Source organism: Leopardus geoffroyi, chromosome E3 (genome assembly GCF_018350155.1).
Source record: "Leopardus geoffroyi isolate Oge1 chromosome E3, O.geoffroyi_Oge1_pat1.0, whole genome shotgun sequence".
Lineage (NCBI taxonomy): Eukaryota > Metazoa > Chordata > Mammalia > Carnivora > Felidae > Leopardus > Leopardus geoffroyi.
In genome coordinates, this window is record NC_059340.1 from 40,136,395 (window position 1) to 40,152,224 (window position 15,830).

The following is a 15,830-nucleotide window of genomic DNA, read 5'->3' on the forward strand; positions in this document are numbered from 1 at the left end:
CACAAGGCTCGGTGCTGAGGCCACAGTGATCGTAACTGTTGCCCAAGTGGCCCTCAGTTCTATTCCCCCATGTTCTTGGAGCCTGTTACTTTGTCCTCAAGCACCGGCTGCCGGGAAGTGGGTCCTTGGGACCTGCCCGCTGACAGACAAAAGCCCGAGGAGAGGACCCCCGGAGCACATGTGCTGGTGACTCAGATCTGAGCACATTGCTCAGACCCCACGGCCGATGAGGCAGGCACAAGGGAGCCCCAGCAGGCGGACCCTTGCACACTCTCAGCACCCACCGCAGGGACGCCTGGTGTCCAGAAGCCTTCCTGCCGCCCCTGGTCTGACCTCGGGGGTGCCTTCCACGCAGGGTCGCGCAGCGGTGGGGATTCGTGAGGCCTGGTGCGCTCCTCTGGTGTGTGGATCTCAGTTTTATGCGTTTGTGTTTCTGATGCATTTGAGTACAGATTCGTGACGCTTGGAAGCTTGGAGGTATATACAGAATGTGTGAATTCTCATGGTCACCTTGTTCTGTGACCTGGGATGATGTGGCGCCATTGAGATCCAGGCGCCACGAGAGCCGCTTGGCACCCTCCTGCTGCTTGCCTGTGGTCACGCACATGGCACAGCCTTGTGATCTCCCTTGGGCTAGCAGTGTAGGTGCCCGGTGTTGGTGAGACTCGGGTTCCCTTTCCTGCTTCCCTGCAGGCTCATCTTGTGATTCTCCCCCGAGACCAGAGTGTCGTCTCCTGTAGGGGCCTCCTCCTCCTCTCTCTCTCGCTCTGCCTTGGCCCTGAGCAGTGAGTCTCTGGCCACTGTCCTATCACAGCTGGCTGGGTGGCCCTGCGGGACGTGGGTCCTGCCCCCACGGGCTACCCCTGGGACTGGAGGGGGGGGTACTTCTCCCACCACTTGTGTTTCCCCCACGGCTCTTGAGACCCTGGCTCTCGAGGGAGACCCTGGCTGGGCTTTGGTGTCAAGTAAGGAAGCCATTTTGGATGGAGATGCACATTTTCCTTTCCGGAACACTCTGCAGTGGCCAGCGCCAGCAGCGGGAACCCAGACGGGCCCAGCCCACTGAGCACTCTGGAATGAAAACACCCCGTGTGTCCTGCCGCTGTCTGGGGTGGTGGCGGCCGTCTGGCCCCGGGCACACTGGGGCCTGGCCCTCCGAGTTGGGTGCCTGTGTGTCTCCAGCCGGCCAAGGCGGGGCTGTGTCCACGGGGTGGGCCGCGTGCAGCGGGGGCGCCGGCCGAGCGTGCCTGCAGTCTTGCTGCCGAACAAAACGCAGCTGGAAAATGCAGCTCACGTCCTTTTTTCCCGGAACACCTCGTTCTTTGTGGCTTGGCAGCCGTCTCCGCCAAGGGGCCCGGTGGTGCCCAGCCGCCCGTGCCAGGGAGGGGGCTGCATCTGTGGCCAAGGTGGGCAGGGCTCTTTCTCTCCCTGAGGTGCTGTGGGCCCCGGCCTGGACAAGTGTGGTGGCTCCGGCTTTAGCAGCCCCCCTGGGCCCTGAAGGCACGGAGCTCGCTCCAGGGTGCTGGGGGCCACCCTGGAAAGGGCTTTGTCCTGAGGCAGGGCCAGAAGCCAGCTTTTCCTGCTGGTTTAAGCAGGGGACGAGGGCCAGTGCTCAGGGCAAGGCTAACAGCCCTGGCAGCCTCCAGGTTCTGGTGCCTTCGCACTGCTCTGTAACCCTGCTGTCAGGCTGGTTTGCACGGTCGTCTCTGCCCAGCAGCCGAGTGGGTGATGTCTGTGTCCCTGGAAGGCCAGAGGCCACATGCCAGCTCCCCAGCCAAAATGGGGAGGAGCCCAGCTGTTCTTGTCCGGTCTTCCGACTCTGGGAGGTGATGGTGAGGAGGGTGGCCTCCCAGAGCCCCAGCACTACCACCTGTGGGAGGGGATGGTGTGTGCTCCTGGCTGGCTGTGACAGGTCTGGATGTGGTACCCAGGCACGGTGCCAGATCTGGAGGGAGGCTGCTTCCCCCCCCCCCCCCCCCCCACTTTACTGGTCCTTTCCTCCCCTTGCCCAAATTCCCAGCTGTGGGTGGAGGGGCAAGCTGGACCCTCTCCTGGGCAGCCCTGCCTTGTTAATGCCCTGAAGGTGGCTACCTCTGGTGAATTGAACTTGGAACACCTCTCCTCCAGAGGATGTCTTTCCCTCCTAGTGTGGGGGACACCCCATACCTTCATCTCCTTTCTGCAGGTCAGAGCCCCCCCCCCCCCCGCCCCCGCCCCCATGCCCCAGCCCAGCCTGTGGTCCCAGGGCTTCCTAGGCCAGCAGTATCACCACCCCAGATACCCGTGTCCTGTCCTGGTGAGGGTCCACTTGTGGGAGGGCAGAGCCTGGGTGAGGGGGCCCCATAAGATGCTGAGAAATGTGGGCCACTTCCTGGATCTGGAAGGTTCCCTCGGCAGGCCTTTCCTCCTCATCTTGGTGGCTGAGACAGCCCCTTGCTGATGCCCTGGGGCCGGAGGGGCCCTCCCTGTCCCTTCTCCCCAGAGAGCCTGCCCCTGCCCCTCCCCCATGGGCCCACTCGGCATGTTTGTCTTCAAATCCGCTCCTTCCTAAACTTGAATTCATTAATTTAAACATCATCATTTCCGGTCCTGGAAGCCAGCCTTGCTCACCATAAATAGATGGAATGAAAACAGAATGAGGTTATTACACTCAAACTGGCTCGGGTGCTGGGCTCCCAGCCGCCTGCCCCCAGTGCTGCTAGTGAGGCGGTGGGGGGGGGGGGGCGGTGGGGGCCCAGGTCCAGCACTCTGGCCTCTCCCCTTGTGCCTGGGCCTGGCTCCTGAGGGCGGGAGGGGGGCATGCGGGGTTCTTCCTTGCTGGGCTGATGAGACCTGTGGGGCCTCCGGGGAGAGGACAGGCCAGCCCAGGCTGTGTTTCCAGGAGGCCTGGGAGGGATGGAGGGAGGAGCACGGAGCCCTGGGCGTTGGATGGGGAATGGGGTACCTTCTCCCCCTCCAGCAAGGCCGTCCTGTCCTGCCAGAGGGAGGAGGCAGCTGCTGGCTCGCAAGGAGTGGGTTACATAACCTCTGCAGAGGCCCCTCCAGAGCTCATTCCACCCCCCCCCCCCAAGCCCTGTTTCCAGTGCGGCGGCCAGCGCAGGGGTGGGGGTGACAGGCTGGGGCCTGGCACTCACCCCCGCCGCTGACCACATGCGTCTGGAATGTGCAGATGTTTCCTTGGGGGCTCCGGCTGGCCCCCAGACCCCGCCCAGCATCTGGACTAGGGAGCGGGCACAGGGGCCACTCCTCTCTTTGGCAGAGGAGGAAACTGAGGCTGCTCAGGGCTGCGGGACAGGGTCCCAGCTTATCCTGGGCCTCTGGCTCCTCCACTCTAGAAGGGGACTGCTCTGGGAGACCCCCCAGACTCAGGAACTCTCAGGATGTGCTGACTGTGGCCATCCTATCCTCAGGCTTCCACCTTCACACACCCTGACCCACTCCACTTTACCAGTGCAGCCCCTTCTGATCTCTCCCTGCCCCGCCCTGCCCTCCCCGGCCTGGGATGTGAGCAGGGGCGGGTCGTAAGTGCTGAGCCTTGTGTGCAGAGGGCACAGGGGAGCTGCCGTGGCTCATGGGATGGGGTCCTTTAGCAGCTGTTGCCGGCACTTCCAGCTCCGTAGTCGAAGCAGGGATCCCTCCACTAGGCTTCTGCTTTGAGCAGGAAAGACCAGACCCAGACATACAGGGACATGCGGTTGGATGCCTGAACTCCAAGGCCCGAGAGAATGTCTGGTCTGGAAAGCGGGGGGAGTCAGGACCACCCCGGCACAGGGGGACAGACTGGGCTCCCCGGTGACTGCTGGGTGACTTTGGGGGAGGAGAAGGAAGGCCAGCCTCTGAGCCTGATCCCTAGTGCCTGGGGAGGTGAAATGTGTCTTGTGCTGTCACGGATGTGTGCCTGCCCCCTGGTGGTGTGTGTGTCCCCAGGTCACCCACCTCCTCCCTAAGCTGGCCTGACCCCTGCAGCCTGGGCCTTGGGGTCCCTGGAGGTTGTTTGTGTGGGCCTCGGAGGGGCCCGGGAGTGTGTAGCTGGCCCAGAGGGTGGGCCCTCTTTGCCCCAGGACCTCTTAAGGGTGCTGTCTGGCCAGGCTACTGGCCCTCCTCCCAGGAGGGGCCGGACACTGCTGTGCTTGGCTGTGCTGGGCCCCTGCGGCAGAGGCTCCCTGGGCGTGCTGTGTCTCCCCCTTGCATTGCAGGACCCCGGTGTAGGGGCAGGGTGTCAGACTGTGATGATGTCACCTGGGGGTTGCAGCGGAAGTCCTAGTGGCTGGGGGGTTGGAGCAGGGCTGGCGTGAGGCCTCCTTGGTGTTCCCCCAGAGCAGTGATGGCAAGAACAGATGGAAATGTGGACAAGTGGCTGTTTGGGACCTTGGGTCTGTGGGTTCCTTTCAGTTTCCTCCTTCTCGCGTCCCCCCAGGGCTCCCCCTCAGGGTCCCTTCTGCTCTTCCCATCCCTGCCAGTGCATACTGTCATTGTGGCCTGCCCCACGCAGATGCTCCCACATCTGGGCAGGCTGGGGGCTGGGGCTCAGGACCTTTGGTGTGGCACCTGGCTCCTGTCCTGGTTCTGCCCTTAGGGTATGGGACCTTGGCCAGCAGGGTCCCGGGGAGCCTGCTGGTGTTTTCTGTGCACTGTGGGCCAGGCTCGGCCCAGGTGAGTGCTGGGGTGGGGGAAGGGGCTCAGCTGGGGCCTGGAAGGCAAGGAGCACGTGGCCAGTGCCCGTGACTGTGTGACCATGACGGTGGGGCCTTCCGCATGTGGGGGAAGGGAGCCTCAGTGGGGCGCGCTAGGCCAGGCGGAGCTGGATGGAGGACTTAACTGGGCCGAGGATGGCCTGGAGCCACAGGCCAATGAGGCCAGGGACAGTGGTGCCCTGACAGGCCAGGGTGGGTGCTGGCTGAGTGGCCTGGGACCCAGGCTCGACCTGCCCCTCCCACCCGCTGCCCTGGTTTCTCAGGCACCACAGGCGGCTCCCAGCAGCTGCCACTCATGATGGATTTTCCAGAAAACGGGATGTGGAAAAACATTTTAGGGATTTTCCTTCTTTCTTTCCTCTTGTGCTTGAGACCCAAGCTGGGAAGCTCTCCTGGGAACTCTCACCCCGTGCACCACCATCCCTAGGTCGCATCTGTCCGGATCGTCTCTCTCCTGGGACTGTTGGTTCTCATGCCGCCGCAGCCTGATTGTCCCTCAGAGGCCCAGGCCCCCTGCCAGCCTCAGTTCAGACATCCGGGGGTCCATCCGTAGGTCTCATGGAAGTTTCTCATGACACAGCCATTGCCACTGCAGAACGTCGTAGTTGACCAGTGGGTGTGAGGCCGGCTGTGTCTCCCTGGCCTCCCAGCCTGCCCAGCCCATCCTGGGAACCACCTGGCAGGGTCAGGCCTCTCCATTGTTGGAGTTCCTGGGACCTACACGAGCAGGTGTGTGTGTGTGTGTGTGTGTGTGTGCGTGTGTGTGCGCGTGCGCACGCACGTACACACACACAGTTTTCTCCTCCCACCCGTGGGAAACCGAGAGGCTCGCTAAGGCCAGCGCCTCATCTGGGGCACCTTGCTGGGACGGGCAGGGCTCTGGCCTTGAGCCCATTGTCAGTCACAGTACACCTCCTCAGGGTGGAGGAGGCCTTGCTCTTCAGTGGGGCTCCTGGCCCCCCGTGCCACCTGCCTTTGTGTCTGCTTCCCTCTGAAGCCCCCATCCCAGGTCCCCTCGGGCAGTCTGTCCTTTTCTGCACGGAAGTCTCCACACCCCGTTTCTTGTCTTTCAAGGGCAGAATGAGTATGGGAAACGGGGGGGTGGGGGGACTTGCCTGCTCCCAAGATTGAGACGTTACCAGGGCCCCTGGGTAGCACGGTCGGGTTAAGCCCCCGCCTCTTGACTTCATTCAGCTCAGGTCATGATCTCATGGTTGGTGGGATCGATCGAGTCCCGCATCGGGCTCTGTGCCGACAGCGCAGAGCCTGCTTGGGATTCTCTGTCCCCTTCTTTCTCTGTCTCTCTCTCTCTCTCGATGAATAAATAAACTTAAAAAAGACCGAGTTGTTACTGTGCACCCCTTTCCGGCCCTTCCTTTAGATCTCCGTTTGTCCAGTTGCAGAGAGAGGGGCTGCATTTTGCGCCTGGATTTTTCTTGCCCCTGAGGGGGCTGCCCCCGCCCGGCGGCTCCAGGCTCTCTGACTGTAAAGCCTGGTTTGCCCCACAGGTGACAGGAGGGGCTCTGCGGCTCCCCTGGCTCCTGGGGGGGGGGGGCGGCAGTGCCGCCCTGTGAGAGGGCTCCAGCTGGTCCTGCCCTTTCCTAGGCCCTTGTTGGTTGCCATGAGATGCTGGGTGGCCAGCGGGTCTCCACGGTGAAGCAGCTGTCAGGGGCCATGGTGGGGGTCATTTCCTCAGCCTGGTTCCGGATGTGGTTCCTGGCATTGCAAGCCAGGCAGGGGTACTGCTCCAGCCACCCCAGCCTGCAAGGTCCCGGGACTCTCCCCTTTCTCTGTGTTTTTGGGGGCCTGTTTGTATGGAGGCCTGGTCTCAGCTGCCACTCAGTGCCTGGGCTCCTGGGAGGACCTTGATTTCACACCAGCGTGTTCTGACTAAGGTCCTGCTGTATTTGGAGCAGGCCGGGCAGAGCAGGACCCGTTTCAGAGGGTGACTATTGCGAGCTGGGTGGGGGCCAGGCAGGTGTCCGGGGGTGGGGTGTCTGGACTGGGCTGTGGCTGGGGTAGGCGGGAGTTTTGAGCGTTTTAAGAGCTGGGTTGGCAGGACCTAGGAATGGTTAGGCTGGGAGGAGGCATCAATGGATCCCTGGCCTCTGCACAACTGGGTTGTCACTGGGGGCAGGGGTAGGGCTGGTGAGAGGTGTTCTGGGGACCTCAGAGGGCGGGAGGTGACATCTGCAAGGGCAGAGGCTCTGCGGGTGGGAGGCCCAGGTGTCATCACTTTGGAGGCCGTGACCAGGGTCTACTCAGACATGCGTGAGCCTGAGGAAGGGGTGAGGGGAGCAGTGGAGCAGGTGACCAGAGGTGTTCACCAGGTCAGGGTGGTCCGTGGGTCTCTGTCCCAAGAAGTGGATGGGCAGGGGCCACCGTGGCCTCCACCCCCAGGCCAGCCAGGAATCTTTGGCTACAGAGCGTGTTGCCTGAAAGGCTTTGACTCTCCTGGAGGAGTGGGGCCAGCGTCGCCAGCACCAGGGGTCACGGTTCTGAAAACGTTCACAACTTGGATAAAAGTCTATCGTGCTGTTTCCATTGGGGTGTCTCCAGTTGTTACCCACAGGGAACGGTTTTTCCGTCCGTCTGTGACCTCTGTGTTTCTCTCACTAATTTCATGTTCTTTAAGTCTTTTTTCCCCTGTAGTCCTCACCGTTTATTAGCAGTGTGTGTGCAAAGGGCATTAGGGCCTTTGATCCCTTGTCTAAATTGCTAGCGCTCTTCTCGGCTCGTTTTCTGATTTTATTGATACTCTGTGTGGAGGTTGCATGTTTTTCTGTAGTTGGATCATCTGGCTCGGATGTTTTGTTTCTGCCTGTCGTTTCGTGCTGTGAAGAGTCTGTCGCGTCCTCCTGTATCCTTTCAGTCTGTTCGGTTCTAGAAGAGTGTCACCTTTAACTTTGGGTCTTGGTTTTGGTTTTTGTTTTTCCCCACTGCTGAGACGTTCCCCTGTCACATTTGATTTTGAACCTCCTGGGGTTTATTGAGGTCAGTCTCTCACTCCCGGTGGCTAGTGTTGTCTGTGTTAATCTTGTGTCCTTGAGTGGACTCTTGCAGGGTCAATATGTCTCCGGAGGGCCCAGCACACGCAGCTCGGTGTAACATAGCGTAAACCTGCGTTTCGTGGTGATTCTTGCCCGGTGATGCTTCCCGTTGAACCTGTGTACTACTGTGTTCTTACTGGGGTCCTGTTAGCCTTGGGCTTGGCTGCGTTCCATTGGCATTGCTGTGCTGTGGGGTTGTCCACCAGGGTCTTCTCCTTTTATCGGTCTTTGCGCCCCGCTGTGTCTCAGGGCATTTTGAGACCATCTCCTTCCTGGAGCCGGCAACAGCTGGGCCCCTGGCCCTGGAGACCCTTGGGCTGCCATGCTGGGCCAGGGGGTAGGGGACTGGTGGGGACAGGGGTGTGGATGGCGCGCTCAGGGCTCCCAGCCTTCTCCTGCTCCTTTGTTTGGATCCCATACCCTGGCCCCAAGTGTAGTGAGTGGGGGGTGGGAGGCTGCAAGTTGTGGCTGTGAGGAAGCCTCTGGGGGTGGGCCTGGGCCTGGGCCTGGGCCTACACCTGCTCGTGTCCTGTCCGGGGCTCGGGCACTGATTTGTGGCCGCTCTGCTCCTTAGAGATGTGTCCCACAACCTGCTCCGGGCACTGGACGCTGGGCTCCTGGCGAACCTCTCTGCATTGACAGAGCTGTGAGTGTCCCCTCTGGTGAGGGGGGGGGGGGTCAGGTGGTGGCTACCTGTCACCGTTTCGGTTATGGGGGCTCCCGTCAGACACGGCTGAATCCCCCTTTTCTTCCAGGGACATAAGTAACAACAAGATTTCTACTTTAGAAGAAGGATTATTTGCTAATTTATTTAATTTAAGTGAAATGTAAGTTGTGGTTTTTGGTGGGTGTTGGTAGCCAACCCTGAGGCCCCCAGTAACCCTCCCTGCCGTCCTGCCCTGGCCTCCGGGCCCACTCCCCTTTGAGACCAGGCCCCGAGGGCTGTATGCTCGCCTGCTGGAGCCCTCCGAGGGCCTGGCGGGCTGCCACGGGGTGGTGGGACGCTGTGTGTGTCGGGGCGCCCCCGGCGCCCACTCCCTGGGGCGAGGCCAGTGCAGACTTCCTTGAGGGCCCCTCATCTGCCCTGCCGACTCCTGAGCGCCCGGCCCTGCGCCTCCTGCAGAAACCTGAGCGGAAACCCACTGGAGTGTGACTGTGGTCTGGCGTGGCTGCCTCGCTGGGTGGAAGAGCAGCGGGTTCGCGTGGTTCGGCCCGAGGCGGCCACGTGTGCCGGGCCCGGCCCCCTAGCTGGCCGGCCCCTGCTCGGCGTCCCATTGTCAGATAGCGGCTGTGGTGAGTATGGCTGAATGTGACCAGCTGGGTCCTTCTCTGTCGGCTAGGACCCCGTAGGTGTTCCAGGGTCACCGGCCTGGGGGGTGGTGGCAGGTGGGACTCTGGGAACAGAGGCACCTGGGCAGCAGTTGTGGCTGCTGAGACAGACGAGGTTGGGGGTCAAGGGAGCAGTGCAGGTGGGAGGAGGGGAGGGTGGTGAGTGCCAGGCCGGGGGGGGTGGTGGCGACGTGATCTGGGGTCTAGGATGGGGCACAGACACCGTAGGGGTGGGGCCTGCCTGGGGACCAGCCTAGGGTGGGGACAGGGGTGCAGCAAGGGCGGGGCCTGCCCAGGACCAGGCTGTCTGCTCTGTCCAGGTGAGGAGTACATCGCCTGCCTCCCGGACAACAGCTCTGGTGCCGCGGTGCCGGTGGCCTTCTCCACTGCCCACGAGGGCCCGCTGGCACCCGAGGCCTGCGGCGCCTTCTGCTTTGCGGCTGGCTGGGGCCTCGGGGCCCTCTCGGACCAGGGCTGGTGCCTGTGCGGGGCGGCCCAGCCCCCCAACGCCTCCTCGGCTTGCCTACCCTTGTGCTCCAGCCCCCCGCTGCCCCTCGCCCCTGCCTGCGGGGGCCCCACCCTCCTTGAGAACGTCTTCCCTGCCTCCCCAGGGGCCGCCCTGGTGGGGCCTCCAGGACCCCTGGCCTCTGGCCAGCCAGCAGCCTTCCATGTCACTGCCTCCCTGCCCGTCAGCTCCACACACTGGGACTTTGGTGACGGCTCCCCTAAGGTGGATGTTGCTGGTCCTGCCACCACTCACCGCTATTCCCTGCCCGGCCACTACCAGGTGACAGCCGTGCTGGCCCTGGGGGCTGGCTCAGCCCAGCTAGGGGCCAAGGTGCAAGTGGAGGCGGCCCCTGCTGCCCTGGAGCTCGAGTGTCCAGTCTCGGTACTCAGTGATGAGAGCCTCAAGCTTGGCGTCCGAAATCGTGGTGGCTCCGGCCTGGAAGCCACCTACAGTATTGTGTCTTTGGGCGAGGAGCCAGGTCGAGGTGGGTGCCTTCTCGCCCCCAGGGGCTGGAATGGGTGGGGCAGTCCTGGCTGGGCCCACACTGATGCCCCCATCCCTGCCTGCTGACTCCCCAGTGGTGCATCCGCTCTGCCCCTCGGACACCGTGATCTTCCCCGGTAATGGGCACTGCTACCGCCTGGTGGCCGAGAAGGCCGCCTGGCTGCAGGCACAGGAGCAGTGCCGGGCGTGGGCCGGGGCCGCCCTGGCCATGGTGGACAGTCCCGCCGTCCAGCGCTTCCTGGTCTCCCAGGTCACCAGGTACCTGCCCCCACCCCCAGACAGGCTGTGAGGTGGGATCCCCGGAATGCTGGGTCAGAGACAGAGCCTAAGTCTTGAGGAGGATCAGGAGAGGTGGGGGTGCTTGGAGGGGCCAAGGCCGGCCGGCCGGCCTGAGTGGGGCCTGGGAGCCCTGCTCATCCGACACCATCTCATCAGCGTTTCAGACACAGATGTGGAGGTACGGGTAGGGTAGGGGATGCATCACAGGTCCCACGTGCTGCCCACCCCCTGCTGTCCCCTGCCGAGCCCCTCCTGGCAGGGGCAGGGACAGTTCTGGTGTGACCATGGAGGCCACCCACGCACAAGGAACCTCTTGGACGCCTTCGTCCCCCCAGGCCTGCGAGGAAATGTGCTCTCCTATAGCAGGCCTCGCCCCTGCCTCTGCTCTCAGCACCTGCCAGGGCTGGGAAGGGAATGGAGGCTGGACGCCTGCTTCTCCCAGAGTCCCTGTTTGGGGAGGTGTCGATTGCAGTGTGGATCGCATCCACAGCGACATCCTCAGCGTCCACCAGAGGAACTCGAGGCCCAGAATGGTCCGGGCCCTTGCCCAGGGTCACTCGGTTAACTGGCGGTAGCCGGGCCCCAGTGCCTGGCTCTGACCATGGCACCTCACTCCTCTCCGTGTGCCATCGTTTGTCCCCGTTCCTGACCTTGTGTCTATCAGCCCAGTCTCCAGGAGGGCCCTCCTACCTTGTCAGAGCTGTGAGGAGTAGCGTTTGGGGAGCTGATGTTCAGGCGTCTTGCTCCCCAAATGCAACACCTGGAGCCTTCTCACGGAATAAGCGTGGGTGTGTGCAGCCTTTGGCCACATTGAGGCCTCTCCCGGCAAGGAGCCCTCAGCTGGGCCCCTGGCCCCATGGGCAGGTGGGGGTGGACATTGCCACCGCCTTGCTTGCCAGGTCCTTTTTCTGAGCCTCGTTTTTCCTCGTCTCGAAAGTGGGGGGAAGGACAAGGTCTCACCTGAGGGGCTGCTGTAGGGAACGAGGAAGAAGCCCCCAGAGAGACAGGGCAGGTGGAGGGGTGTCTTTGGAGAGCCCCCCCGAGTGCCCTCTCCCCCCACCATCTGCCTGCAGGAGCCTGGACGTGTGGATTGGCTTCTCGGCTGTGGAGGGGGCTGAGGCGGGCCCTGCCGTGCGGGGTGAGGCCTTCAGCCTGGAGAGCTGCCAGAACTGGCTGCCTGGGGAGCCGCACCCTGCCACGGCTGAGCGCTGTGTGCGGCTTGGGCCCGCGGGGCAGTGCAACACGGACCTGTGCTCGGTGCCCCACAGCTACGTCTGTGAGCTCCGGCCTGGAGGTGCGCTTGGGGCTACCGGAGGGGCTAGGGGGCACCTTGTGTCCTGGACCAGGACAGCTGCCTCCCTAACCGATGAAAGGTCTCCTGGCCGCCCTGGGAGCTCCTCCGCATGGCTGTCCCGCCCCCCCCTCCCCCAGCCCCCAAACACGCAGTGTTTCCCGGCTGCCCCAGGACAGTCCCGTCTCTCACCCAGGCTCCTTCCTAGCTGCTCAGTGTCGGTTTGGTGTTTGCTGAGCACCTGTTGTCCCAACCTGAGCCTGCACCAGATGAAGCAGACGGAGGGGGAGGGGGCTGGGGGGCTACCGACAAGTGGCTCAGTCCTGGGTCTGGCCCTGCCTGGGACCCGTGGACACCCTCTTCCTTGGCCCGCGACCAGCACCTTACCGTACACGCGCTGTCCCAGGTCCTGTGTGGGATGCGGAGAACTTCCTTGTGGGAGCGCCCCCTGGAGACCTGCAGGGACCCTTGAGTCCCCTGGCACAGCAGGAGGCCCTGTCAGCCCCCCAGGAGCCTGTCGAGGTAGGCTGACCCCAGGACCCTCCACGACCTGATCTGGAGACTTAGCCTTGGCCTGGCTTTTGAGTGTCTCTGAAAAACAAGCTCTTTTTTCTGGACCTTTAACGTCCTACCTGCCAAGGAGAGACACGTAGGAAGCCCACTGCCGTGCACAGGGGAGAGGTACCCACCCGGGTAGCTCAGAGAGCTGTGAGTGCTCCTCAGTGTTTTCTCTGGGTGTTTGTGGATTTTTAAAAAACAAGGTCAGGGTCCTGCTGCCCACAGATGGTTTTGACCTGATTTTTTGTCTCTAGTGACCGTTAGCCACAATGTGAAGCCCTGTCTGGGGGCTCCTTCCCCTCTGACCCAGTGGGTGCGGGGGGGGTGGGGTGGCGGGGGCTGGGGTCTGTGGAGCTGAGCAGTCCCCCTTTCCCCAGGTGATGGTGTTCCCCAGCCTGGGCCTGAGTAGAGAAGCCTTCCTCATCGCTGCCGAGTTCGGCACTCAGGAGCTCCACCGACCCGCCCAGCTGCGGCTGCAGGTGTTCCGGCCCGAGGGAGGAGCAGGTGGGGCTCCGTCCCGTTGGGGCAGTGGGGACCTGTCTGTGCCATCACGTGTAGTGGCTCCTTGGCTATTGGACTGGTCTCTAGCCTTGAGATCCACAGAGTGGGGTCTGTAGAGAAACCGACTCCTGCTCGGTGTCGCCGGGACTCGCCTGAGTCAGTCAGCTGGCCTGGTGTTAGGAGGAATAGAGGAGGGATGGTGGGGGTGAGGGTGGGCGTGCTGCCTGGCAAGACCTCGTGTCTCCCTGGGGGTGGGGGGTCCCTGACACCCCTCCTCTCCTTGCAGGGGCCCCAGGACATGGCGGGGAGCCTGAGAATGCGTCCCTGGAGAGCCAGGCTCGGCCGGTGCCCGCGTGCACCCCAGAGGGACGCTGGTGCCCCCAAACTGGTATCCCCCTGTCACCGGACACCCTCTGCCGGCCCCGGGTCTGTGCCAACGCGTCCACGTCAGGGCCAGGGCCCCCTGGGACCTCCTGTGTGCTCTGGAAGGAGTTTCTGTTCTCCGTGCCGGCAGGCCCTCCCACCCAGTACTCAGTACGTGTGCTGGCTCTGCTGCCTGAGGCCTGGGTCTCTCCCTGAAGCACAGACAGTACACTCTTCCACTTGGCGCACCAGGCCCCTGCCTTTCTCCGGCTTTGTCCTTGTCCTTGCTCACCCCCCAGCATGAGAAGCTGCCACCCGGGCCCTTCTGCTTGTCCTGCCCCTGCCTGGCCCGCATCCTGGCCCTCTGCCCTGCACACGGCCCATCCCTCTGAGCCTGTCTGTCAGCCCCCGGCCTGGGGGAGTGAGTGAGTGAGTGCCCGAGAGCCGGGCCCCCTGTGGGTGTGAGTCTAGATTACCCCAGGTGGATCCCGCCTGCCTGCTGGAGCCCCTGGTTCTGTGCTCCCTTGTAGCCCCCCGCCCTGCAGCGTCCCGCTGTGAGGACCCGACACAGCCCGCCTCCTTCCTGCAGGTCCCCTTCCAGGGCCAGGACGGCCCCCTGCTCCCCGGTGACCTTGTCACCTTGCAGCACGACGCTGGACCAGGTGCCCTCCTGCACTGCTCGCCGGCACTCGGACCCCCTGGCCCTGAGGCGCCGTACTTGTCCGCCGTGGCCTCGGCCTGGCTGGCCCACCTGCCCGCCCAGCTGGAGGTGGCCCCGACCGGCCCCGCCTGCGCCCTGCGGCTGCTCGCCGCCACAGAGCGCCTCACCCCTCTGCTCGGCCTGAGGCCCAACCCGGGGCTGCGGCGGCCTGGGCACTATGAGGTCCGGGCCACAGTGGGCAACAGCGTGTCCACGCACAACCTGTCCTGCGACTTTGATGTGCTCTCCCCGGTGGCTGGCCTGCGTGTGGCCTATCCCACCCCCCACGATGGCCGCCTCTACGTGCCCACCAACGGCTCGGTCTTGGTGCTCCGGGTAGACTTGGGCACCAACGCCACGGCCACGGCCCACTGGCCTGGGGGCAATGTCAGCGCACCCTTTGAGGCCGCCTGCCCTGCCCCGGTGGCTGCCCTGGTGCCCAGCTGTGCTCTCGAGGCCAACACCACCCTGTTCTCGGTGCTGGCCCTGCCTGGCCTCCGCGAGGGCGATCACACGGTGGAGGTGGTGGTGGAGAACAGCGCCGGCCGGGCCAACCTCAGCCTGCAGGTGAAGGCCGAGGAGCCCATCTGCGGCCTCCGGGCCACACCCAGCCCCGAAGCCCGGGTGCTGCAAGGCGTCCTGGTGGTGAGTGAGGCGGGGAAGGCGGCCCGGGGTTGGTTTCTGGGCAGGTTCTGTTCTTGGGCTCCTCAGACCGGCGCTAGTTCCCGAGTTAGCGAGGAAGCACCTGTCAAACAGCAGCTCTGAGCATCTGCGGTCTCTCCCACGGCCCCCAAGCAGCTCTACCTTCATGGAGCCTGAGTGTCTTCAAGGCCCCTGCTGTGTTCCCGTCATGCCGAAGGGAGTGCTTTTGCGGGGCGGTGGTCCTCATGTCACCCTGCTGCTGTCAGTGCCATACCTGCTGCTCGGGGTGTCCCCCCACGCCCTCCCACACACGCACAGGTCAGCCACCAGCTCTACGGCCTGCACACGGGCTGTCAGAAGGGCCGCCTCTGACCTCAGCTCCCTGCTCACACCTGTTCTGTCGGCTGACTCGGGTAAACACCCAGAACCACAAGGCCTCTTGAGACTCCCGTGCCTTCCCAAGCAGCCTGTGCTGAGACTGCGGGCCCCGGGCAGGAGCCCGGGGACAGGGTGCATGGAGACTCAGATGGTGGGCTCTTTCTGTCCCTGGTGCTAGATCACTTTCCAGACAGGAAGCCGGAGGAACTGAAACGTCAAAGGGCATGTCAGCCCATAGTCCTATGACACGTGGCCCCCTAGGCCCCCCACCCCCCTCCCCCTGCCCTCCACCTCCCGTGGTGTCTGAAGTCTTGGCCTGGGAAACCCCCTGGGGAGGCGTGTCCAGGTGGTGGAATTCTGCTTAGGGCAGAATTGGGTCTCCAAAGCCCCAGCGCCGCCCACACTGTGCCCTCCCTGCAGAGGTACAGCCCCATGGTGGACGCCGGCTCAGACGTGGCCTTCCGCTGGACTATAGACGACAAGCAGTCCCTTACCTTCCACAATGTGGTCTTCAACGTCATCTACCAGAGCGCTGCTGTCTTCAAGCTCTCGGTGGGTGGGCGGGGGCGGGGGCGGGGCGGGGGCGGGGCCGGGACCGGGACTGCCGTGCTCATCTTGGCCTTCTGTTCCGCTTTGCTTCCCGAGGACCCCTCGGCTGGCCGCGGGTGAGTGCAGGGTGGGGTTCTGACTGCGCTGCTTTGGGCCTCCTCGCCACCGGCTGGCAGCCCACACACTGCTACCTGTCCCCACAGCTGACGGCCTCCAACCATGTGAGCAATGTCACCGTGAACTATAACGTCACCGTGGAGCGGATGAACAGGATGAGGGGCCTCTGGGTGTCTGCAGTGCCACCCGTGTTGCCCCCCAGTGCCACGCTGGCACTGGCTGCCCACGTGCTGGTGGACTCGGCTGTGGAGGTGGCTTTTCTGTGAGTGCTCCTGGTCTGGCGGGCAGTGGAGCCAGCCGAGCCCTTGTGGGGCTGAGGCCCGGCTCTCCCCCAGCCCACCCCTCCTCACCTGCCAGGAGGTGGTGG

The 15,830-nt window shown here is 63.6% G+C and overlaps 1 protein-coding gene across 8 annotated transcripts in view; it reads left to right on the forward strand.

Annotated features, from left to right (window-relative positions):
* PKD1 (polycystin 1, transient receptor potential channel interacting) overlaps positions 1-15,830 on the forward strand; it is a 44,012-nt gene that overhangs the window by 6,380 nt on the left and 21,802 nt on the right. For all 8 annotated transcript variants that reach the window (XM_045460633.1, XM_045460625.1, XM_045460630.1 and 5 more), the window contains exons 2-13: positions 8,319-8,390; positions 8,500-8,571; positions 8,868-9,037; positions 9,394-10,065; positions 10,160-10,343; positions 11,438-11,658; positions 12,062-12,177; positions 12,591-12,717; positions 13,001-13,248; positions 13,667-14,422; positions 15,218-15,349; positions 15,550-15,725. In XM_045460633.1, coding sequence (XP_045316589.1) covers positions 8,319-8,390; positions 8,500-8,571; positions 8,868-9,037; positions 9,394-10,065; positions 10,160-10,343; positions 11,438-11,658; positions 12,062-12,177; positions 12,591-12,717; positions 13,001-13,248; positions 13,667-14,422; positions 15,218-15,349; positions 15,550-15,725 — 2,946 coding nt within the window. The remainder of the gene's footprint in view (positions 1-8,318; positions 8,391-8,499; positions 8,572-8,867; positions 9,038-9,393; positions 10,066-10,159; positions 10,344-11,437; positions 11,659-12,061; positions 12,178-12,590; positions 12,718-13,000; positions 13,249-13,666; positions 14,423-15,217; positions 15,350-15,549; positions 15,726-15,830) is intronic.